A 25,683-nucleotide genomic window follows, 5' to 3' on the forward strand; every position below is an offset into this window, starting at 1 on the left:
TTCCGTTCATTTATTTTCATTATCTGAGGTGAATTATCCATCGCCTCTTTCAGTACGGTTATAAAGGTCTCGCAAAATCGCACATTAGACGCTTTTAACACTGAATAAAGCACATAATCAGTGAAAAACATCATGAATTTAAACGCATTTACAAAGAGCTCAGAAGAAAACGTGATGCTTATTAATTTTAAAATCTTTATATATTTATATTAATTTAAATGCAAAGTTGTCTTAATTTACAGTTCATTTATTTATTTGACTGTGTGAATTATTATAATTCACATAATATAACAAATTAAAAGGCAAAAGTTTTTCTTTTCACTATAAACTGCTAGAGATATAAGGGGAGTGGCTTAATTGCATCAGATGCGTCACTTTGCTCGCAGCTGATTGGTCCAGTTTGGGTTTGCGATCTCTAACCCAGAATAAAACCTGTACCGCCAAATTTCGACCCCCTGCCAAATTACCCCCCTCGTTGAAGTCACTGATTGCCTAATCTTAACCCCACCCCTAATCCTAACCCCTCCCCCACACCTACTCCTAAACCTACCAATACTAGGGGGGTAATAATCTGGCAGGGGGGTCGAAATTCGGCACAACACCGGATCAGATGACCCTCAAAACTTCCAACAGGCCTCTGGAAGGCACATTTCAAAGTATAATAACAGGCTGCAGCATTATTTCTGGAAGAAACAAGTATGCGATCTTGGCATGTTTCTTAAATCTCTGCAAACATATTACAGTATTTTTATGCTGTAGTATCACTTAATTACTGACATTATATTTCAACTGTTTAGCCAGAATGGAATTGTCTTCTGTTGTGTCCTCGTTCCCCCTAAGGTTTTTTACTTCTTCTCCATTTTCCAGTTTTTCATTCCTTGCCCCAGTCGCTTTTGGCTTTCATGATGACAAGTGACATACTCGAAGCTGTTCACGTCCTCGAAATGGCGTGAAGTTCCTGAACGCACCTGTACATTCGTCACTACACCAAATTGTTATAAATTGAATAAAACCTTACAGATTTCCATATCACTGCAATGTTGAATTAATAACTCCAACTTGCAACTATAAATAACAGGCTATCCAGCTTTTCCTCGTGAATACAGTACACTCGAAGTGATATATACACTATATCGTCAACATTTGTAAACATTCATATCATCCAGCTCTACACTGATGAATGTGGACAATCAGGCATTCAGGTATTATAACATTAACATCACAAATTTCTGTCTATAAAATAAACTTGACACGACACCCACTCATATTCAAAATGTGTTCACTTTTGAATAACTGAACACACATTAAATTAGGCTGTAATTACAGTATCATACAGAGAATTACAGAATTGCTCAAATTATACAGTCACACATTAGATTGTCCTCTTTCCCCACAGAACTGAATCCAGAAGGATGGATCAAAGTGTTTAGTCAGTAGGGCTTCCCTCCGAGGGCTGTGAGGATCTGCTCTCGCTCCTCAGCGGTCGGCATATCCGGCTTCACTCCGTCACGCCTCCGCTGCAGCATCACAGCATGCTGAAATACAGGGGAATCCATGTTTATTTCTATGGCACTTTTCTCACACACACACACACACACACACACACACCATTTCTAATGGATCCAACGGAATTCCTGTATTGAACTTCTGAACATTCCAAAATTCCCATAGACTAGCAAAACATGTTAAACCGTGCTAGCAACAAGCTTATTCATGTTACCATGTTGTAAGACATGCTAGTAACATGCTAATTATTGCTAAAAACATGCTAATTCATGCTAGGATCATGCTAACAACTTGAAAAAAAAAAACATGGAAGGAACATGATAATTCATACTAGCAATGTGTTAAAACATGCTAACAACATGATAAAACATAATAGCATTGAGTTAAAACAGGTTTGCAACATGCTAAAACTTGCTAGGATCATGTTAATGTGTTAAAACATGCTAGCAACTTGGTAAAACATGTTAAAAACATGCTAATTCAAGTTAACATGTAAAACATGTTAGCAACATGCCAATTCACGCTGACAACATGCTAAGGATGCTTCATGCTAGGATCATGCTAACGACTTGCTAAGCAACATGATAATTCATACTAACAATGTGTAAAAACAGGTGTACAACATGCTAGGATCATGTTAGCAATGTGCTAAAACATGCTAGCAACTTGGTAAAACATGTTAGAAAAATGCTAAGTAGTGCTAGCAATGTGTTAAAACATGTTAGCAGCATGTTAAAACATCCTAGCAAAATGATAAACCAGCAATGAGTTAAAACTAGGATCATGTTAACAGTGTGTTAAACACATTAGCAAAATGCTAAAACACACTAGGATCATGCTAACAACTTGGTAAAACATGTTAAAAACATGCTAAGATCATGTTATCAATGTGTTAAAACATGTTAACAATGTGCTAAACAGCAAAATGATAAAACACACTAGGATCATGTTAGCAACTTGGTAAAATAGCTTAGAAACATGCTAGCAACATGATAAAACATTATAACAATGAGTTAAAACAGGTTTGCAACATGCTAAAACATGTTAGGATCATGTTAGCAATGTGTTAAAACAAGTTAGCAATGTGCTAACCACAGCAAAATGTTAAAACGCTAGGATCATGTAAGCAACTTGGTAAAACATGTTAAAAACATGCTAATTCATGCTAGCAATGTTAAAACATGCTAACAACATGTTAAAACATAATGGCAATGAGTTAAAACAGGTTTGCAACATGCTAAAACATGCTAGCAATGTGCTAAACACATTAGCAAAATGTTAAAACACACTAGGATCATGCTAGTAACTTGGTAAAACATGTTAATGCTAGCAATGTGGTAAAACACGCTAGCAGCATGTTAAAACATGTTAGCAACATGATAAAGCATAATAGCAACATGCCAAAACATGCTAGGAATCATTGCGTTTATTACAGATCTGTTGAGCACGTAAACACAATGGCCAATCAATTGTGCTTAAGTTAGTCACAATTGTGCTGAAATTGCTAGGGGGAAATGCTGGTATTGTCACATTTTTAACATTTCAGTACCAACTTGGTACCAAAGTACCATTACTCTACTCCAATAGCAGCTTCCATTTCATTCCGACCTTAAACAGGATCACATTCAAGGTGGAATTAATGTTGCTTATCAAAACAGGGTAACAGAAAGTTTAAGCAGGTCATAAAATGAAGAATCTGAGGGAAACTTTGCATAGCCTCCCTAAAGATCCCAGCATTACAAAAGCATGGCTGATGTTTACTTTTAATGAAGTGCCTGAGCGACTGAAAGATAAAGTTATCGCTTGTTCTTCACATTTCACAGTGGACTGTTTTGTGAATTACTGAATCAACATGCTGCCGGTTTTCCAGCATATAATTTATTGATAGATACGGCAGTGCCAAGCGTTTTCTCCTTGGAGGAAATGCAGGTAAGTAAATTTATGGATGCGACAAAGCGAATGTTCCAAATCCATTCGTCCTTCATGTCAGAATTAGCGCAAGCAGCCAGAGTACGTCAGAAATAGAATGAGGAATCATTTCACATCCAGTGTAGACAGCATCACTGATTATAATGGGTTCTATTGTCTATTATATTTTTGTATTCTGTTTGTCTTTTGTTACAGTGTGTTTGTAATAAACATCAAACCAGTGTTTAATGCTATTAACACACTAATCGTATCATTGTTTGAGTGTTGCTAATAAAGTAAGTACAAACTCGGTAGTTTCGATTTCTTCTGCCTCAGGGCTCAAACATATACAGGGGGTACGTTTCCCAAAAGACTCGTTAGCCAACCATGGTCATTACCAACACTCTTGAACGATTAGGCATTTCCCAAAACCATAGTTCCAGCGAACATTCGCAAACAGCGTCGCAAACTTACGTGGTTGGAACTACAGCTACAGCAGGATTGAACATCCTGCTCGGAAACATATGTTATGTACCAGCAAATCAATGCATACTTAATTAGAGACTGATCGGTATTAGATTTTGCTGATACAATAATAATGCATTTAAAGAAAGACAGATTACAGAATATTGTGCTGATACTAGTAAAAAGTATATACTGAATGTGTTAAATAATGTTCTTAGTCTGTGAAGGGGCGGCCCAGAAAGAGGCTATCCCATGGAACCATGGAAAATAAATATAAATTAATTATATACATTGTGCATTCTGAGCTTTTACACGCACTAAGTTCCCCATCCTAACTGATATAGGACCAATTATCTGCGCAGCATGACTGAAGCCCAGTTTGGTGCTCTTTTTGTGGCAGTCAAAAACAACAAAAATGTATATATTTTTTTATTTCAATGAAATGAATTTAATGTATTTTAGTTTAAAAATGTCTTTTTATTCAATATTTTGTATTTTAAGGGATTTTATGGTACTAAATTATATTTATGCAGTAGTTATAATGCATTTATTACCTGTTAATCACTTTTTGAGCATAGACCTGAGAATGAAATTTGAATGCTTTGGATCACAGACTGAAGTTTGGTCTTTTTTTCAAGGAGACACTTGGCCAATTATTGCTGAAGAGAAAGAAAAAAAAAACAACATAAAAAGTAGCTTAAGTTTATTATGAAAAATGCACAAAAATACTGTTTTCTTTTTTTTTTTTTTTTTTTTAGGAAATACATATTTTCCAAAACATGTTTTACTCTAAAACTGTGATAAAATCAAAGCCATAAATGGCCTTAGCTGTGTTCCAAATTTGAGGTTATCTAAAAAAAAAAGAGCTTTCAGTAAGATTTTGTTTGGGTGCAGTACTAAATGCTTCCACTGGATGAAATTCCTCTCCCATTCATTTCCAAGAAGCACAAGTGTGACTTTTTTTTTTTTTTTTTTCAGGACCATTTAACCTTTTTGAATCATATCCATGATTTTTTTTTTCATGTGCACATATTAAGTGCCAAACCCTTAACCAAGTAAAATTTAAAAAAGTAAAATATTTTGGCCAAAAATTACCAAAGAGCACCAGAGGGTTAACTTTGCATGAGTGGCACATTAATTACCGTATACGGTGCGCTCGTTCACCAGCGCACTCCAAAAGTGTGATAAGATTTGCATGATGCCGATGATATAATGTGCGACCCTGTCTAGAATTCACTACTTTAAAACGCTATGGAGAAAGTCAAACGTGATCTAAAACAGCCACATAATCAAAAAAGACTGATGAAAAGAAGAGAAAACCTAATAAATTAGAAAGCTTTTTAAACTACTCATGAACATTCTTACTAGAATTGATCACGTTTTATTTTATCTTGTGGTAAATTTTGACTAACTTGTAAAAATTAAATATATATATATATATATATATATATATATATATATATATAAAATACATCATATATCCTATATAAACAAGTAATTGTTAAGTAGGTTATTACTTTATAGCAGGTGTGTTATCAACCAACTCTGCATGTGTGGATGACTCTACAAAAGACTATTTTACAAAAATAAACAAACCTGACGAGGGAGCCTGACCTGGGACCCCGCTAAAACGGTGTTTAAACCAAATCTACGCCCTTGCATACGAGCCAAATTTTTGCATACCTTTATTTCATAATGGTACATTTCTCTACAGAGCAAATTATGCCTGGTTCAGACTACATAATATTTTTGTCTGTTATGATAGTCACCATCAGATTATGCGATTTTGACTTCTAAATTCTTGGCGTGTCGCGGAAAAGAAAAATGTCAGACTACACGTTGCTTCCCGATGTTATCGAGAAGGTGGAACTAGCGATTGACAAGAGTGTAAACGAACAATGGCTACCCGACACTCATTGTCATTTACGAATCACCAAAACGGATTGTGCCGATGATCCGGCTGATATTGTGTAGTCTGAACCCGGCATTAGAAAGTCTCGTTATACTTACCCAGTACTTCCTGCAGTTTTTATACCTCATGAAGTATGCAGAACACTTGCTCTTGTCATAGTTGTATGCATCCAAACATTTCTGAGAACCATCACTCTCCTATGCCAGTGCGCACACACAGACGAGAGAAAGTTTCAAAATACAAATCTCATTTTAAAGCACGTCACGATAATGCAAAACTTTGTGTCACTTTTAAATGTATTCAGACAGAAAGCATTTATATATATATTGTTTACATGGTAAATCTAACATGTTATTTAACCACAGCTGACCTCAATGCATGGGTTGATATCCTCATTCCGAACTTTCCGCACACTTGATTTGCTAGCCATCCTCCAACTGCATCTGTGTCGAAGCTGAAACGTCACAAGGAATTGAGGATTTCTGTCAGTTTTTGAGGACTTGATAGATCAGTAAAACGAGTACTCGACTACTGGGTTATGATGATAACAAAACTATTTTAATTAAAACATACTGTTGACAAATATGACGAGAAAAATAACACTGCTAGATTGAAAATGCACCAATGTTTATACAAAATGGAATATGATCACTTCATATAATCCAATTATAGTCAATATAGTTTCCCATTTATTAACTAGTCTAGTCCAGCTTTATAACTAACTAGCCCGTCAGTTTCACAATCAAAAGAAAATATATTTAAACTTCTCATAATAACATAACAGGTCTTTAACATTGTGTTTTGCACCATTGCTTTGGCAAAGTATCTGTCAAATTAACTGAAACCAGTTATTCGGAGCGTGTATCAAACTGCCAAAGTCATGTGATTTCAATAAACGAGGCTTCGTTACGTCATTTATGAAGTTTTAAAAAAACATTGCAAAATATTAATGGTTTGCCGTTAGGGGGCGATAATCTCTGTGAACACACGAACCAGTGTCTATATATGATTTTTTTTTTTACCTGATCTCAGATCAGTTTTATACATTTGTAGACATTTAATGACACATTTGTATAATAAAAAATGAAGAGTTGTATTTAAAAATCTGTTGATCTCCATAAAACAAACAAAACAAGCCCTACAATTTAAAGGTACACTATGTAACTTTTGGCCCTTTAAAAACATGTATTTTGCGCGAGAACATTGTTTTGGTTGTGCTTCGGCTCTGCGTGACTGTGCGGATGAATATGGTTATCTTACTGGGTGATATGGCCAAATATGTATCACAATATTTTTTTCCATATCATACGATATCAATATTTATCACGATATTCATTTACCATTAAATGGGGAGGGAAATGCTAAAACTGCTCATTTGCATCTTCATGGTCACATGGCATGCAGATAAAAGTTCTTTAACTTTTTAGTTAGCGTTATTTTGATTGTTTTCATTTTCAAATTCTTTATATTTAGGGCTGCACGACATTGTCAAAAAAAGTATATTGCAATTATTTTGTCGTGTGATTTCTATTTGAACTGCGATATGATAATCTCATATGGAAAGTATATTTATTAATTGTGCAGCCTTATTTATTCACTTTAATTTTACATTCAATTAAATTAATGATTAGCTTTTCATAAGCTCACAAAACTTCTGCAATTCCCTCACGAACCCCTAGGGGAAACACTGGTCTAGATAAAACGTGGCTGGCTACTATGAAGAAGAAGGTCAAATACTCATTCGGGATTTCTTCAATATTTCTTGAAGGGAACCAGGATGCTAAGATGTTAAAAAAAGAAAAGAAAAAAAAAAAGTCATAATCAAGTTTTTATCTGGTACCAGCGATTGCCGCACAGAAGAATTTAGAATATTTTCCAACAATGCAAATACTGTGGAAAAATTATATTAAAACATCCAAATATATTTTTACTGATTGTGGTAATTACTGTATTTTTGCGCTAATAAAACTGACGTAAAGTATTAATGCGGCAATTTAAACGGCATCGATACTTTAAGACATAATCGCATACCTACTATAGGCACTCAATACTTAATGCAAACGAATTCAGATCTCCACGACCTTTATCAAAGCTAGCTGGCTCAGTTCAGCAGTTGTGAGGCTATCACACACACTAAACGCCTCAAAATTAAAAACAAAAAAAATACTTAAATCGCTTTAAAACAACCACTTCCCTCCTCAGTCATTCAAACTAGCTCAGTGGAGAGAAGACCGGTGACTTTAGCCCGGCTGAATGTAACGTAACGCATAACGTCTACAAATTCTATCAGCAAATTACAACAACGCTCAATAGCAAAACACAAATAAGCTGTGCTTGCCTCTGAACTATGAGTTTAAAGTTACAAGTACTTACATTTTTGCGTGTCGCACAAGAACACTCAACCTTCCCTCATGTCATGTCAGCGCAGAGTATAGCGTATGTCACAACACACAACGTAACCTAACTATTTGTAGGTGACTGACAGGCATCGATGGCCAATCAAACTGCGAGTCGGAACGCGTCACCGGTAACGGTCGCATGAATTGTCACCTCCTTCATCCAATGGGATGAGGAAGATAACTGTTTTACCCTCCTATTGATTAAACAGATATTTAACGAAGTCGCAGCGATTGACAGAATCCCCGACGAGTCCTAAATTTCAGATTTTCTGAAAGTGAAATTAAGTGGCGGTGAAATCTGAAAGTGACAGTTTGTTACACAAATCACGAGCGCGAGGAAGGAGGGCGTCGAGGTGGGCGTGGCCAACGCTTGGGTTGGTTGCATCGCAGCGCATACACAATGGCTGCTGGAAAGAGGGGAAAGCAAACAATTTTTAGGCCCGCCGCGTCTAGCAAAAAATATGAGAAAAAAATTATTAAAAATCCGGGAAATAGTTGAAAGTCAAGAAAAATACCCTAGAAAGGATGTTAACGCTCCTACGGTGAGTTTTACGCATATTAAGAAAATTGTTACGGCGTTCTTTAATTAAAATATCGGGGTTATTCAAATTATGAGAGAGGGGTGAGCTAGAGGGAAAAAAAAGTTTTGTGTTAATCAGCGCCCAGTCTGGAACTTAAGAGAAAAGCAACGAAAGACTGAATTATGTAGAAAATCGAACATTATTCTGTTGTTGTTTCTGTCAAGTCACGTTGCGCGCGGACGAATGTCAATAAACAGAGAAACGCGTGTAGTTGTAAAAAGTTGAAAAAAAGTTTTTAAAATTTGTTTTCTCTCAATATAATAACGACAGGATCGCGTAGCGAACTCATGCGTATTTAAACACTAAAAAAATACACTGCGCAAATTTTTTTGACACAAACATTCACACGAAATGAACGCGTTTGTGATAGAAGCACCTTTCCACGTTCGTAAACGCGGAATTTAATAAACAAGCTGTTTAGTTCTGTTTAACTTTGACATGGTTCACAAAGTTAGCAGCTCGGGAGTCACAGTCAGTGTGTTTATTGACTATATAGCTAATATTAGGGCTGTCAGTGATTCATACAAAGTTGCACTGTGGGTCACTATAGGAAGAGAAGCTGCTTGTCAATATCGCAAACAACCAAAATGGTGGGAGAAGTGAAGGGGGACTAATTAGGAGATGCTGAGCTGAGCTCATCTGTCCAGAATGATTCTGCTCCCAGAGAAAGTCCCACTGAGATCAGGATGTGATTGGTGGGTATTAAATCTTAAAGGACAGAATGCTTTAGTAAGAGTTTGATTTCACTGGTGACACTGACTGAGAGGTCAGTAGATAATTTCAGAGTTGTTGGTTGTTAGGACGCGGGGTGCGGTGCGTTTCTGCAGAATCTCAGCCTAGATTTACTTGCAATCAATAGTTTCATATGTGGCGCGTGCATGTGATGATGGCGCGCGTGTGGCATTGTGCGCAAAATACCTATAGAACGCGCATAAGTATGTATATAGTATATGTTGAAGGTTAAGATTTCCCATCTGGGGTAGTTATAAGGAACTCCATCCGTTTTTTTTTGCTCCTGGATGTTCTTTTTTAAGCAGCCTTTGAGCTGAAGGGGGTCATCGGGTTTACCGCGCAGTTGTTATGGATGTTCTGTTGCTGCTGGTTTAAATGTGACTGGAAGAAAGTCCGGAGTCCTTCAGAAAACGTCAGACCTTTCCGCGTATGTGTTTTGGAGTGCGAAGAACTGCATGGATCAGTTTCGCAGAAGAAAAGCTAAAGATTTAGCGTTCTAACAGGCTGTTATCTGTGACTAATGTCTAGTTTAAAACTGAGTTTCGGTAGGAAGTCAAAAAGGTTGGACTGCGTAATGAAATCACTGTAAAAAAAAAAGTCAGTAAAAATAGGGCACAGTGTACTGTATAAATATGAAGGAATTTTCCGTAGTCTGTTGGTTTTTTACAGGTGTTTCACCTGTATTTTGGATTATGCATTGCATTGTCGTGTTTTAGGGTTAAAATTTCTGGATAAAATCCTGGCAGAAAATGAGCAGTACATGTACACTCTTTTTTTTTACAGATTTGGTGCAGTAATATGATTTTGAAGCTTATTTCATCATGTTTTTATTTTTGTTTGCTTAATTTTCGCTGGGAACTAAATGTTTTATTTGCTATCATAATCATAATCATTGGCTGTGAGGTTTAAACAATTTAATCAGGTAATGAAGTTCTGATGTTTCTTTCTGTTGCATGGCTTATTTATTACTGAAATGCATAAAAAATATGTGTAACTAAATGATGAAAGAGCTGATTAGTTGTTGGGTTAAATGTTTGCCTAACCTGCTGGGTAGTTTTATTTAACTCAACTATTGTTTAAAAATTACTGTATTTCTTGCTTAAAATGAACCAAAAATATGCTGGAAATGAACATTTATTAATAAGTTTAATGAATAATGATTAAACTATAAACATTTATTAAATTGCTTATTAATAAATGTTCACCTTTTGATTGTTATTGTTCCCTCTAGTAATAATTATGTGTCTGATTTTTAATTTCCAACCTATTTTGGGTTCATTTTAAGCCAGACATATAGTAACTTTTAAACAATAGTTGAGTTAAATAAAACTACCCAGCAGGTTGGGTCAAACATTTAAGCCAGTCGTTGGGTTTGACCATTTTCAACCCAACTTGGGTTGTTTTCAACCCAGCATTTTTTATATATATAACTGCAGTTACAAGTCTGGAATGTGTTTAAAAATGTAAGAATATTTTGGACAAAGCATTTTAATTTTGTACCTAAATATATTTTGCCATTTAATTAGTGAGCATTACCAAAATTCTAAGTAATTTAAGTAATTTTAATACATACAGTATTTTCATAAATCGTAGAAAAGAAAGAGCCGATTAGATGTTAAAAGGCAAAGAACAATAAATTCATTGGTTTAAAAAATGTTTTATTTATTTTATATATTCCTGAGAATGTTTAAATGTTTACAGAGTTATTAGATAAAAGCATCTAATCCAGAATGAAACAGTTATAAAGGAAAAGTGTGAGAGAAAACATTTATTCTGGCTGGTGTTTGATTAAAGATTATAGCTTTAAATTGGCATTTGCTCTTTGACTTTTCATTGCAAATATTCTGCTGGTAAATGAGGGATTTGTATAGCATTAAAACACTTGGGAGATCGAGCTGGTCGAACTTTTGTGAGTTTTTGAGATAAATGAAACAGAAAGGAGTGAAAACGATCATAAACTCCCAAGGCTTTGAAAACAAGAAGGCAGGTGGTGATCAGTGGCGAAACACAAAGTAAAGAAGAGCAGCCGAGGTTATTAATGAGTTTTACTAAAGAAAATGATCCATGAAAACGACTAAAAACGCTGTGTTCTGCTGCCAGGCCAGTAGATGGCGATGTCACTTTGTGAAGAAACATTACGCGCCTATAGACTGAACACGTAATAAATGCCATCACTGTTTTCACAAATTTGTGTTTTTGTTGTTTACATGGAGATGATAATGGTATAGTTTTCTAAAACCTGCACTTTGAAACCCGTTTTCAAAAGTTTGCGTTTTCAGGCCCCCAAAACACCGCTGTCGTGTAAATGAACGGCCAAAACGCATTAAAAGTTTTACGTTTTTAGTTGAAAACAGTATTGTGTAAATGGCCCCTATATGGGGGTTTTCATGCTCATGCGTGTTACGTGTTCAGTCTATAGATGCGTAGTGTTTCTTTACAGTGACATCGCCACCTACTGGCCTGGCAGCAGAATACAGCGTTTTTAGTTGTTTTGGCGTATCCGTTGTTTTGTCAATGGTGTCATCTGTACACGAAAAGTGAAAAGGAAAAACTTTTCCATTTTAGTAAATCGTCGTTGTGTAAATGTAGAGCCTAAAAGAATAACATTAAAAAAATCAGAGAAACATTATATTCGCTATTAGACTTTGCAAATATTCCACTGACAGCCTTTACCTCAGTTGAGTAGTGCAAAGAAAGAAGCTTCTTCTTTTACTTGATTCTTCGTACGCTCTGCATATCCTGTATTGTTTTGTATGCTATGTTAGGTGTGCGTTATTATTATTCAGTGATTGCGCTAATTCATGTTAGCAACATGTTAAAACATAGGCTACTAGCAATGTGCTAATTCATAAAAACATGCTAGCAACATGTTAAAACAGACTACTAGCAATGTGCTAATTCATGCTAGAAACATGTTAGCGGTGTGTTAAATTATGCTAGCAACATGTTATAACATGTTAGCTGTGTGTTAAATCAAGTTAGCAACATGTTAAAGCATGATAGCAATGTGTTAAATCATGCTAGCAACATGTTAAAACATGTTAGAAATGTGCTAATTCTTGCTAGAAACATGCTAGCAACGTGTTAAATCATGCTAGAAACATGTTAAAATATATTAGCAGTGTGCTAAACCATGTAAGCAACATGTTAAAACATACTAGCAATGTGTTAATTCATGCTAGTAGCATATTAAAACATCATGCATGTGTTAAACAATGCTAGCAACATGTTAACACATGCTAGCAATGTGTTAATTCATGTTAGAAACATGCTAGCAGCATGTTAAAACATCCTAGCAGTGTGTGCTAAACCATGCTAGCAACATGGTAAAACATAGGCTACTAGCAATGTGCTAATTCTTAGAAACATGCTAGCAATGTGTTAAATCATGCTAGCAACATGTTAAAACAGGCTACTAGCAATGTGCTAATTCATGCTAGAAACATGTTAGCAGTGTGCTAAATCATGTTAGCAACATGTTATAATATGTTAGCAGTGTTAAATCTTGTTAGCAACATGTTAAAACATGCTAGCAATGTGCTAAATAATGCTAGTAGCATATTAAAACATCCTACCAGTGTGTTAAACCATGCCAGCAACATGTTAAAACATGTTAGAAATGTGCTAATTCATGTTAGAAACATGCTAGAAACGTGTTAAATCATGCTAGCAATGTGCTAAATCATGCTAGAAACATGTTAAAATATATTAGCAGTGTGCTAAACCGTGCTAGCAACATGTTAAAACATACTAGCAATGTGCTAATTCATGCTAGTAGCATATTAAAACATCATACATGTGTTAAACCATGCTAGCAAAATGTTAAAACATGCTAGCGATGTGTTAATTCATGTTAGAAACATGTTAGCAACGTGTTAAATCATGCTAGCAAAGTGTTAATTCATGTTAGAAACTTGTTAGCAATGTGCTAAATCATGCTAGAAACATGTTAAAACATCTTAGCAGTGTGCTAAACCATGCTAGCAACATGTTAAATCATGCTAGCAATGTGTTAATTAATTCTAGAAACTTGTTAGCAATGTAATAGATATCATGCTAAAACATGTTAGCAATGTGTTAGAACATGGTAACATTTTATTGTCTTCTTTGAATAACATCCTCAAACTTCAAGCTTTTCAAAGTTAGGTCATCAGCTTTTACTCATCTAGTTTTAGCTAAAGTTTTTCAGCATTAAGGGTTCAAGCTCATCGTGGGTTTTTTGGCTTCAGAAAAACTTCTGACAGCTGTACAATCTGTAAAGTTTCTTTTGTAATGTTTGTTTTTGTCGCTATCTTTTTCTCAGGGCCTTGCGTCTCTGCTGTGTTGATTTGGGCTTTTACGCGCTCTCTGTGCTGGGACGTATCACTCGTGTCCTCCGCATGGCTTGCTGTCGCTAGGTTGCCATGGCAACAGTACCTCCCAACGACTGCCCCGGCACGGCAGAACACTGTCGAGTGAGGAAGAGGAGAGTCGAGGGGAAAGTGAGGAAGAACTTCTCCTGTCAGTTGTGCGAGAAGGCCTTCAACAGCTTGGAGAAGCTGAAGGTACATTCGTACTCCCACACAGGGGAAAGGCCGTATCGCTGCACACACACTGACTGCACCAAGGCCTTCGTCTCCAAGTATAAACTCCTACGGTAGGTACTTGTACTGTCACAAACCATTTAATGCCCATCATAGCTCTCAGATGTGAACCCACTCTCTCTGTCTCAGTCTGAGACCGTATGGTGTGATTAAAATAAGTAAAATATTCCTAGATCATTATATTTTGATGGTCCTGGAACAGCATTCTGTCCTACATATTAATCTTGTCTTAATCGATCAACTTGGGTTCACAATGCTTTTTGGAAATGCAGCCCTGAACGATTCATTGGTGAATTGGACCGCACCGATTGCATCTCTTTCAGAGCGTGTCTCCAGTCAACAACTCACTGATTCATATGATTCAGTCAGACTGATTCAAATGATTCGATCAGACTGATTCAAATTATTCAATCAGAGCTAGTCTCCAGTCACATACTCTTGATTCAAATGACTCGAACAGAGCGAGTCTCCAGTCAACATTTCACTGATTCAAATGATTCGGTCAGAGCGAGTCTCCAATCATCAATTCACTGATTCAAATCATCAAGTCTGGGGTGCGTTTCCCAAAGCCATCTGTGGTCGCAAGTTCTGTCGTTACCAATAGAGTTCAATGGAACTTGCAACCATAGTTAACAATGCTTTTGTGAAACGCACCCCAGAACGAGTCTCCTGTCAACAACTCACTGATTCGAATGATCCAGTCAGAGCGATTCTCCAGTCAACAACTCTTGATTCAAATGACTCGGTCAGAGTGAGTTTCCAGTCAACATCTCACTGATTCAAATGATTCGGTTAGGGCGAGTCTCCAGTCAACAACTTACTGATTCAAATGATTCAGTCAGAGCTAGTCTCCAGTCAACAACTCACTGATTCAAATGATTCGGTTAGGGCGAGTCTCCAGTCAACAACTTACTGATTCAAATGATCCGGTCAGAGCGAGTCTCCAGTCAACTACTACCTGATTCAAATGATGCGGTCAGAGCGTGTTTTCAGTCAACAACTCACTGATTCAAATGATCCGGTCAGAGTGAGTCTTAAGTCAACAACTCACTGATTCAAATGATTCAGTCAGAGCGAGTTGTCAGTCAACAACTCACTGATTCAAATGATCCGGTCAAAGCGAGTCTTAAGTCAACAACTCACTGATTCAAATGATTTGTTCAGAGCGAGTCTCCAGTTAACTACTCACTGATTTAAAAGATTCAGTCAGAGCTAGTCGCCAGTCAACAACTCACTGATTCAAATGATCCGGTCAGAGTGAGTCTCCAGTCAACTACTACCTGATTCAAATGATCCGGTCAGAGCGAGTTTTCAGTCAACAACTCACTGATTCAAATTATCCGGTCAGAGCGAGTCTTAAGTCAACAACTCACTGATTCAAATGATTCAGTCTTAGCTAGTCTCCAGTCAACAACTCACTGATTCAAATGATCCGGTCAGAGCGAGTCTTAAGTCAACAACTCACTGATTCAAATGATTCAGTCAGAGCTAGTCTCCAGTCAACTACTCACTGATTCAAATGATTCGGTCAGAGTGAGTCTCCAGTCAACAACTCACTGATTCAAATGATCCGGTCAGAGTGAATCTCCAGCCAACAACTCAATGATTCAAATGATTCGGTCAGAGCGAGTCTCCAATCAACAACTCACTGATTCAAATAATCCCATCAGGGGTGCGTTTCCCAAAGCCGACTATTGTCGCAAATGATTTGCTTAGAGCGAGTCTCCAGTCAATAACTCACTGATCCAAATGATTCAGTCAAAGCGAGTCTCAAGTCAACAGGCTTGTTCGATTTGAAGCTGCGCTGCACAGTCTGATCGTTGTATGACATCAAAGTACCGCAATAGTGATTAGAGAGCAGATGGCTCCATATGCATTTGAATCGCTCTCACGGTACGTTGATGTCATACACTGATCGGTCTGTGCACCGCAGCTTCAAGTCGTACAAGCCTAATAACTTACTGATTCAAATGATTCGTTCAGTGCGAGTCTCTAGTCAACAACTCACTGATTCAAATGATTTGGTCAGAGCGAGTCTCCAGTTTACAATTCCCTGAATTCACAAGTCTGACTCAAAATGAGCCAAGAACGGGAGAATCTTGGAGCTCGAGGGCACGTGTGACTGATAACGTGAAAAGTGAGTTAATAATGTCGAACATTGTCACGACTGTCAGTTGATTATGAACTAAAGGGCGAGCTGTTTAAGTCCATTGTATAAAACGCTCGAATGTGGAAATTTGTGTATCACTGTCTAAATGTGGAAGGTTGTAGGTAAAAACTAAACATAACGTTAAAATAATGCAAATTAATGCACCCACGCACCTACATGCTGTAGTTTCAAATGATGTAAAACTATGTTTGCCTAGTGTTCTTCTTCTTAAAATGTTAACACATTTTGCTCTGTCACGTCTGTATTTATATTGTATGTTTATATTTGTATTTGTATATTTGTTAACACAAATTTTGCCTATATATATGTGTGTGTGTGTGTGTGTGTATAATAATGATTAAATAATTGGTTGAAAGGGATGTTAATGCCCCAAACTGCGATCCTAAGCCAAAACCTAAAATCACATTAACTCTTTCCCCGCCAGCGTTTTCTAAAACAGTTGCAATGCTTCTATCGCTTGTTTCTGCTTCTTCTTCGCCTGTGTTTTGAACCGGAGATTCTGTACCATTTCAGAATATGCGAAACAGCGCCCCTCACCCTATAACAGTGAAAACATGGATTGCCGGAAACACTCGTCAATGGCGGGGAAAGGGTTAAGCAAGACCAGATATACTCAATTTCATTATATGACATTTGGTCATCAAAGGAATAGCTCCCGGTATGGTCAGTGTATGCTAATGCATATTTGTGTCCATAGGCACATGGCCACACACTCGCCAGAAAAGACACACAAGTGCAGCTACTGCGAGAAGATGTTCCACCGTAAAGATCACCTGAAGAACCACCTCCACACACACGACCCCAACAAGGAGGCTTTCAGCTGCACGGAATGCGGCAAGAGCTACAACACCAAACTTGGCTTCCGAAGGCACCAAGCCCTTCACGCTGCTCACCGTGGAGACCTCACCTGCCAGGTGTGTCTGCAGTCGTACCCAAGCACTCCCCTGCTGCTGGAGCACCTACGGGGACATGCGGGGAAAAGCGCTACTGCGACTAAGGAGAAGCGACATCAGTGCGAACACTGCGAACGGCGCTTTTACACCCGCAAGGACGTGCGACGCCACCTGGTTGTGCATACAGGACGCAAGGACTTCCTGTGCCAGTACTGCGCCCAGCGATTCGGCCGCAAGGACCATCTTACCCGCCATGTAAAGAAAAGCCACGCTCATGAGCTGCTGAGGGTTAAGGCGGAGCCTGTCGATTTGATGGAGTCACAATCCTCGCCAGCATCCGGGCCACTCACCCTAAGGTATCCACTAGGTCATGCTTCTTACTCGCCACCGCCGCCCTTGAGGGCGGAGCTCGAAAGCTATCTCCTGGAGCTACAGGCCGAAGATACACCCAAGCTGAGTGCTTCCGCCACGGTGACCGGAGAGACGACGTCGTCCCTGGACTTTCTGTCTCCACTGTTTAATTTTCTGCCTTACAACCAGGGAGCGGGGCCTACTTTGGGAGTGGCTTACAGCCAGGAGGAGGGGCTACTGGCCACACCCATCCAAGACACGCCAGAGCCTCTTAGCCTCCTTCACACAATCTCACACTCACAAAGCACTCCGAGTTACACACATCCACCATCTCTGAATACAACCACCACCCTGCCTCGCTTCCACCAAGCCTTCCAGTAGCCCAAACACTTATGGTTTTTGTCGCACTTTTATGTTTATCATCAACTTAGCTCTTAATCAAATTCGAACAAGCACAGAGTCCAACAAATCTTGCCAAAATTGCCGCATTTTGAAGGAAAGTCTTGAGGACAGTATCATTACAGATGCATTACTCGTTTTATGTTTTATCTAGAGGTGTTTACTGTAACTGAACATTAAAGCCCTGGGTATACTTCGTTTTTTTATGCGTATGCTAGTGTATGCACACAGTCTGCGCAAAGCATACTTCATTCGACTCGTATGCATACACAGGCGTTCGACGCATGCACAGTTTTGTGCGATCTCTCACCATGTGTTACATCTTTGTATTTTTCATGCTAGAGTTGTACAAATGAGGGTACTTTCAAACCTCTTCCCACAATTTCTCGTCTATGTAGGCCTCCATCGTCGCTGTAGCTTGCATTCGTTCCGGTCTGTTCTGTTCAGTTTTTCTTCGACTACCTTGTGAATCGACGCCCCCGGGGCACGGTTGCCACCTTGTGGATAAACTAATTACTGCAAAAAAAAAGTAAATGCGCATGTGCAACCTGCACGTACAAAGTGCGGTTACAAAAATCCAGCGGTGCGTGTACAGTATGTGCGTACTCTTCTGATGACGAAATTCGCATCACGCGCACCCTCGCGTACTCGTAAAAAGTAAAGTATACTTTGGGCTTAAGAAGCAGAGCTCAGTTTGCAGTGACGTTTAGCTCTGAAAATGCCGACAGAGATAGAGAGTGCGTAGTTTTAATGTCCTCTCATTAACACTAGCGGTGTCGAAGTTCCATCAAAGCTAAAAGATAATTCATCTAACGCTGTTTCCATCTCTTTGTGTGTTGTATGGCTCATGAACTGTTGGGTACTGAACTACCAGCGTTTTCAACTATTTACAGCCAAAGGCAACCAAAACCTTCATAGCTATAGAGAGGAAGGCTCATCTCGTTATGTTTTTTTTGTTTTTTGATGGCTGTTTGCCTTCATGCTGCTGCTCGTTGTAAGGGCCTCAAAGGACACCAGCGCAGGAATGCTTCACAATTCACACCAACAAAGGGAAAGAAGGACGAAGAATCACACACACACTCACATACACTTACTCTGTTCTCTCTCTTACTTTATTCAACCTCATCCACCAGAATGCTGGCTGTTGCACTGATCAAAGCTGTCGATGAACGAAAAATTCATATCGGTTTTTGCTGTCTCAGTTTAAGCTCACAGCTTACAAAACTCCAAAATACAATCTGTGACGGACTGTGTCATCATATTGACTTCTCTCCGAACATAAGCTGAAGAATCAAATGTAGGTTTTTCACATTGACAGCGATTCGCAAAGCAACCAGTTCGTTTTCAATGGGAGTTGGCAATTTGAGGCGACACAAGTGACTCAACTTTATGCAAATGGCCAGTGACGCGATGTGTCGGCTGCTAATGGGAGTCCGCGCAAATATGATGTGATCGGTCACATGATCTGTCGCAGAATGCAGCAGTTGAGTTGGAATGCCTGCTAGTAACCCACAGTACAGCAAGCGGTCGATCTCCTGCAATGTAATCGCTTTCAGTGTGAACACGTCTTCCTCTAGAGTAGTGGTTCTCAAGCGGGGGCCAGGGCCACTAGGGGGCGTCAGGATGAGTGTGTGTGTGTGTGGGGGGGGGGGGGGGGTCCTTTAAATATTGTTGTGTACAATGGGGGGGGGCTTTTAAGTCAAAAAGGTTGAGATCCACTGCTCTAGAGACCAGTGTTGGGGGTAACGCATTACAAGTAACTTGAGTAATGTAATCAGATTACTTTTTTAAAGTAACGAGTAAACTCATTACTTTTAAATGTACAACTCTCCAAGTAACGCATTACTTTTAAATGTACAACTCTCCAAGTAACGCATTACTTTTAAATGTACAACTCTCCAAGTAATGCATTACTTTTAAATTTACAGCTCTCTGAGTTACAAATATCGGAGTTACTTTTTCAAATAAAGTAACGCAAGTTACTTTTTTTCCCCAATTTATTGACCTCTACTGTACAGGCGTGAATTTGCATTTCCTTCAGCCTGAAGCTCATTCAATTCACTGTTGCTGTGAAAAGGCCTTTACATTTGCCAGAAAATTGAACTTTTGTTTTTTTGGCTATTAAAAAACAAACCGGCAAGCCCAGCCCAGGTGAGAAAAAGTAACGCAAAAGTATCGTAACACATACCTTTCCATAAAAAGTAACTAAGTAATGCAATATTGTAATGGATTACTTTTAAAAGTAACTTTCCCCAACACTGTGTTTGTGTGTGTGTGTGTGTGTGTGTGTGTGTGTGTGTGTGTGTGTGTGTGTGTTTGGGTGTTTGGACAGAGTCTGTAAATGTCTGTTTGTTGTTTTTTTGATTTATTTCCTCGGAAGCTGAAGGTTGTTAAAAGCTTAAACATTCAGAGAACCTCCATTTGGGGCGTATGTTTCATAATAGCACTTTCGGAAAAAATAATATGCCCTTTATTTTGTGAAAGTAACTGTTATAAATAGTTTAGATGTTATAATTAGCCTTTAGAAGATTTTAAGCATACATACACAATGCTATATGTGTGATATTTTTACAGGTACACTTCATACAGTGTTTTGTTTTTGTTGTTGTTGTTTTTGTTGTTGTTTTGCTTTATTGCACAAAATATCAAATTGTCAGTGTCTCTCAAACGAGGCTTCAGCCAAAAAAGAAAAAAGGTCAATTCCAGCAAGATTACTTTAGCAAGTACTTACTACATTTACAGTTTGTTTTTGTTTTTTACAATCGCTAGAACACATTTCTCAATACTTAGTCAAAGGTTAACACCCCGCAAACACACTTTGTCACTCAGCAAAGTGCTGTCTTACACAGTTTTGTATGATCGGTTTTGAACTTGAGAGTATGTAAAAGTGCAAATTGGCCTGTAGGTTCATAGAGTTTTGTGTTTGAGTGAGAAACGAATTCATGTAATTTGACAGATGTCGTAATTAAGTGCACTTGATGATCCACAGTTGAAGTGACCTATCGAGAAATGTGTCCGAGCGATTGTAATAAAAACTGCGAGGTGTCTGATAGCTTCAGTAATGACACAGATCTAGGTGGCTAAATGACCCGCTTCCATGAGGTCATCTGATGTCGTTCATTTATTGCTGCTGAATCGTGGACTTGTATAGGATTACTTTATCATTGGGAGCCACAAACTCTCCTGTTCATAGGTACAATCACAACACAGAGTGTTTATGAGTGACGCTCCTGCAATAAATCTGATGGATAATGCTGCTAAAGGACAGTGTAAAGCCCCTGGTGGTGCAACAGACCTTCTCTCCTCTGTTTTCCCTAACATTTCAAACTGTTTTAAAGTGTGTTTGTGTGTGCGTGAGTGTGTTTTGGGGGTTACGTGAGCCATATTGTTAATGTATTTGTAATATGGTGCATATATCATTTAGAGGATGGATGATATGGATAGATGAAATAGCATTCCAGCCATAATTATGTGTTCTTTTTTTGTTTTAATGTCTCTGTAATGCCATTCTGTGACAATGGCCTGCTATTGCTAATCATGCATATTTTACTTTAATGTATTTTACAAACTACTGTTGTACATGTATAGCCTAAGACAGAATCCCATATATCTATATGTGTGTGTGTGAATGTGTGTATCATGCTGCCACAGCTGACGAATCTCATACTGATAACATCATCCAAAGAGAAAGTTATTTATTCGCTGACTAGCCGTGTCAGGTTAATGTTAAGGAAGGCAGGCTGTTGGCAGCGGTGCGTGTTTCTGATGAAAAGTGTGCGTTTCTGTGTATGTTCAGACGACCTTTGCTGCTATGTGAGGAGAGGAGAGATTTGGTCCAGTGTTAATACTGTCCACAGTACTGAGTGATCAATAAACACAAGAAGGACTCACTTTACCAAGAGTTTTTGTGTGTTTAGAAAGTACTCAGACCCCTTTGTTTTCTCACAATGATTATCAATGAAGAAGAAAAACATTATTTACAATGTGTATTTTGATTTATAAACTGTTTTATGTATGTTGTTTCATAATTTTTTTAAATGCCTTTTTAATTTATTATTAATATTTATTTAAGCCATCATCCTCAGTGATGATCCCACTATGCAAAAAAAAAAAAAAAAAAAAATCCCGCAAAATGCTCTTTGTTCCGGCGGAATTGTCGACGCAGTGTTGACGTCACACAGTACCCGTATGCTGCTTATAAAAGCCCGAGCAGGCCGCTCATCCGCCCTTTTTTGAAGGACCGCAGTGAGGTCGTGTTGCGCCCTTCCTGACTCACCGCTGTTCGCTTTTCAGCCTTTGCTACGAATAAGTCGGTCAGGAATTAGTGATCATGGTAATTCTGAAGTTTTACTAATATCATAATAAGTGTTTTTGTCGCATCTTGTGTTTTTATTTAGGTCTGAAAACGCGGCGCTGTTGCTCGTTCTGTGGGCTCGTGGTTTCAGAGCAGTTCGCGGTCATATTTTATCTCGAACAACCATCTTTTTATTTTAAGCTGGTAGTAGTGAAACATATATATTTTTATGTTTATTATTATAAATAAGTTTTAAATGCTGTAAAAATACAAAAAAAGACTATTCGTACATATATGCTGTCTTCACGTGCTATCGGTAATTTCCTACTTCCCACTTCGGAAGTCGTGATTACGAGCTCGACGCGTTCAAGTGCTTTGTTGTCGGAAAGAACAGGAATCATGGAGGATACTATGTTTATTTTTGCTTGTTTATTGGGAAAATCTTACTAAAGCCAAAATTATATTTAATGTCCCATTCATTGACAACCATAAAAACATTCACTGCTATATCTAGATAGCCTGTATTTGAACAAGCTATTTTGGTTGTGCATAAATCATACAATATGATTCAAATGGTTAGTATAAATGTAAATATGCACTACTTTAATGTCAAAAGGCGATGTAGCTGGTGTGGGAAAAGTAATAAAGAATATCGGTCACAGCATCAATCTTTCTCTCCAAAGCCATGTTGTCCAGCCCAACTGGGAAACTTTGGTGTCAATTATCTCCCAGTTTCCCAGTAATAAATACTACTTGAGATAGCGTTCATGTCCGATTCCAGTGCACATGTATACATTCTGAATAAAAATACAGTATTTGTTGAATTTGTGCAGGCCTTAAAGTCCTAAATTTATGTTTCAAAGACTCTGCGGATAGCGTGATGTGCCTAGTTTTTGTGGGCATGTCAGCCCTCAAGTGAGTGTTTAGTAACTGTTCAAGAAGTTTAATAGCACATGTATGTTTCACAGGCATTCAAAGACACCGGTAAGGCTCCTGTCGAGGCCGAGGTGGCCATCCACCGTATCCGCATCACTCTGACCAGCCGCAACGTCAAGTCTCTGGAAAAAGGTGTGTTTGTTTGCGCTGCACTTCTCCGTCTGTACTAAACCCACGGCAATGAGGATAAAAATGTAGGAATGACATGAGCATGATTTGTATTATACGCTATTCTGAGCCCTTTTCCACAGAGCACTCATCTGTGTCTGAATGTGTCGGACACGTCGTCATTAAACATGTTTTCTCTTCAGTGTGCGCTGATTTGATCCGAGGTGCTAAGGAGAAGAGTCTGAAGGTCAAGGGACCTGTGCGTATGCCCACCAAGGTAAGCAGACTTGATCTTTTCATATTTGTTCATTTACATTTGAACAGTTCAGATGGCTTCAATCAAGTACATGTCTTTCACAGACTTTTTCCCCAAAGAATGCTCCAGCTTTTAAGATGCTTTTTCGATAGTCGACTTTAGACGTTCTACTGACTAAGTGACTTTGCTACTACATGCCTATTAATACTCTAATGACTGCTAGTTGACTAGTAAAATAACTTGTAGTCAGTATGTCTATTGAGGAGCATCAAAATAAAGTGTTAGCAGATAGTCTAATACTCAAATGGCTGCTAGTTGACCTTTGTTGGTCCTTAAAGTCTTCAGTTATCAAATTTAAGGCCATAAAAAGTCATAAATATCTTAAATAGTACAGAAGTCTTAATCATCATTTCAAGAGGTCTTACATTTTCAGGAATCCGGAATCGTGATATGGTTTAATGTGACGTATATAAAATTCAGAAGGAGATGATTTGATTAAATATGCGTGCTACGTGTTTAACAGTAAACGCGCACTGCTGTTGCTTGCTACCTTTCAGAAAAATTTGGCGTTCTAAGAAGTACAGCTGCTTTGTATAACCAGGGTAACCGCTATATTTCTGCTGTTACTTAAGTGCCACACCACAGCAAAAAATTAACCCATATTTTATGTAGTGTTAACCGGGGGAATCGAAAAGAAGCAAATGTGCATTCTGGGGGGGGGAAAAAATACACGCATCACAATCTTATCTTAAATGATGACTTATAATTGACATCCCTTAAATGATTTTAAAGGCTGAAATATGAAATTTATAATTTTATGAAACTTTTTTGTCATCCTGTATTTGAACTGTAAAGTTTAAGTCGTATAGTCATTTTACAGTTTGGGATGTTACTGTAGACATTGCCTTACTCTGCCCATATGGTATTATTTTTTTTATTTGTGTGAGTGTTAAAATTTGACTAAAAACTCTGCAGATACCATGTGACAGTGTTGGGGAAAGTTACTTTGAAAAGTATTGTTACAATATTGCATTACTCCCTAATAAAAAAAAAAAAAAGTAATTGCGTTACTTGGTACATTATGGAAAGTAATGCGTTACGTTACTTCTATTTTGCTGGGCTTGCTTGTATTTTAATAACAAAAAAAAACTAAAGTTCTTTTTTTGGCTCATGTAAAGGCTTTTCACAGCAAAAGTAAATTGAATAAGCCTCAGGCTGAAGAAAAATGCAAATTCACACCTGTGTAACTCAGATATTTAGATGTGAGTTTAAAAGTAATGCGTTACTTTACTCGTTACTTTAAAAAAAAAAAAAAAATCTGATTAAGTCAAGTTACTTGTAAAGCCTTACCCCCAACACTGGCCTGTGATGGAGTTGCAAAGTTATCGAAATAAAACGTTTTTCCTCTTTCTCTCTCCCAAATAAGACTCTGCGCATCACTACCCGCAAGACTCCGTGTGGTGAAGGTTCCAAGACCTGGGACAGATTCCAGATGCGGATTCACAAGCGCCTCATTGACCTTCACAGTCCATCTGAGATTGTCAAGCAGATCACCAGCATCAGCATCGAGCCCGGTGTGGAGGTGGAGGTCACCATCGCCGACGCATAATCTCTGTCTGCTGTGTTTGCTGTCAGATCAATAAAATTGAGATTTTTGCATTTCTGTCTGCTTGCATTTTCTTTTTTCCCTTTGGAACGCAAAAATTAAAGGGGAAAGTAATTGCTCCAATGTTGATTGGAACCCCAGTATTTTGTTAAATGCCCTCCTGTAGTTCCAAACTTGTGAGTCAGTGGAACAATTAGTGTTGATATAATTATATAACTAATATGATATAATTAATATAGACCTTTTCAAGCACCATAACTGGAAACTGAAGCTAAATGTTTATTTTCCCCAATGTGAAATTATATATGTGGTCTTTGTTAACTACATTATTAATGAACTAATGTTCTACAGTGTTTATTAATCTTAGTTCATGTTAATTTGATGTTTAATAAAAATTAAGATCAAAAGTATGTTAATATATGCACTGAACTAAATATGAACGTTTTATTAACATTGCTGTAAAAAATATATTGTTATTAGTACTTTATAAATTCATAAACGTCATAATAATAGACTTTTTTAGTAATGAAAAATTAATGAAACTTACCACTCGCAACTAAAATCTAAAATTTAGGCAACCCTAC

General features: G+C 37.9%; 3 protein-coding genes and 1 non-coding gene across 6 annotated transcripts; 3 read left to right on the top strand and 1 right to left on the bottom strand.

Annotated features, from left to right (window-relative positions):
• Positions 1-1,262: 1,262 nt before the first annotated feature.
• On the bottom strand, positions 1,263-8,374 carry chchd7 (coiled-coil-helix-coiled-coil-helix domain containing 7). Of its 2 annotated transcripts, XR_007930875.1 has the most exons (5): positions 8,165-8,374; positions 6,162-6,245; positions 5,890-5,988; positions 4,434-4,538; positions 1,263-1,535 (listed from the first exon to the last, which is right to left on the bottom strand). XR_007930875.1 is itself a non-coding variant. In XM_051899995.1 (4 exons), the coding sequence occupies exons 2-4, from the start codon at positions 6,219-6,221 to the stop codon at positions 1,431-1,433; spliced, it is 264 nt and encodes an 87-aa protein (XP_051755955.1). In that variant the 5' UTR covers positions 6,222-6,245; positions 8,165-8,362; the 3' UTR covers positions 1,263-1,430. The 2 variants fall into 2 exon arrangements, 1 of the variants encoding a protein (XP_051755955.1); XM_051899995.1 differs by lacking the exon at positions 4,434-4,538 and having other exon boundaries at positions 8,165-8,362.
• A 131-nt stretch (positions 8,375-8,505) lies between these two features.
• Positions 8,506-19,523, top strand: plag1 (pleiomorphic adenoma gene 1). 2 transcript variants are annotated; one of them, XM_051899992.1, is made up of 3 exons: positions 8,506-8,732; positions 13,807-14,139; positions 16,954-19,523. In XM_051899992.1, exons 2-3 carry the CDS (start codon positions 13,907-13,909, stop codon positions 17,879-17,881), a joined length of 1,161 nt encoding a protein of 386 aa, XP_051755952.1. In that variant the 5' UTR covers positions 8,506-8,732; positions 13,807-13,906; the 3' UTR covers positions 17,882-19,523. The 2 variants fall into 2 exon arrangements, with proteins under 2 accessions (XP_051755952.1, XP_051755953.1); XM_051899993.1 differs by lacking the exon at positions 8,506-8,732 and adding an exon at positions 8,747-9,466.
• Positions 19,524-22,064: 2,541 nt separating this feature from the next.
• rps20 (ribosomal protein S20) lies at positions 22,065-25,152 on the top strand. The gene is made up of 4 exons (XM_051900043.1): positions 22,065-22,232; positions 23,162-23,261; positions 23,441-23,514; positions 24,920-25,152. The coding sequence occupies exons 1-4, from the start codon at positions 22,230-22,232 to the stop codon at positions 25,100-25,102; spliced, it is 360 nt and encodes a 119-aa protein (XP_051756003.1). The 5' UTR covers positions 22,065-22,229; the 3' UTR covers positions 25,103-25,152.
• Positions 23,305-23,373, top strand: LOC127516854 (small nucleolar RNA U54). Its single transcript, XR_007931101.1, has one exon. It is a non-coding gene; the product is annotated as a small nucleolar RNA U54 (small nucleolar RNA).
• Positions 25,153-25,683: the final 531 nt, after the last annotated feature.

Source organism: Ctenopharyngodon idella, chromosome 7, assembly GCF_019924925.1.
Source record: "Ctenopharyngodon idella isolate HZGC_01 chromosome 7, HZGC01, whole genome shotgun sequence".
Lineage (NCBI taxonomy): Eukaryota > Metazoa > Chordata > Actinopteri > Cypriniformes > Xenocyprididae > Ctenopharyngodon > Ctenopharyngodon idella.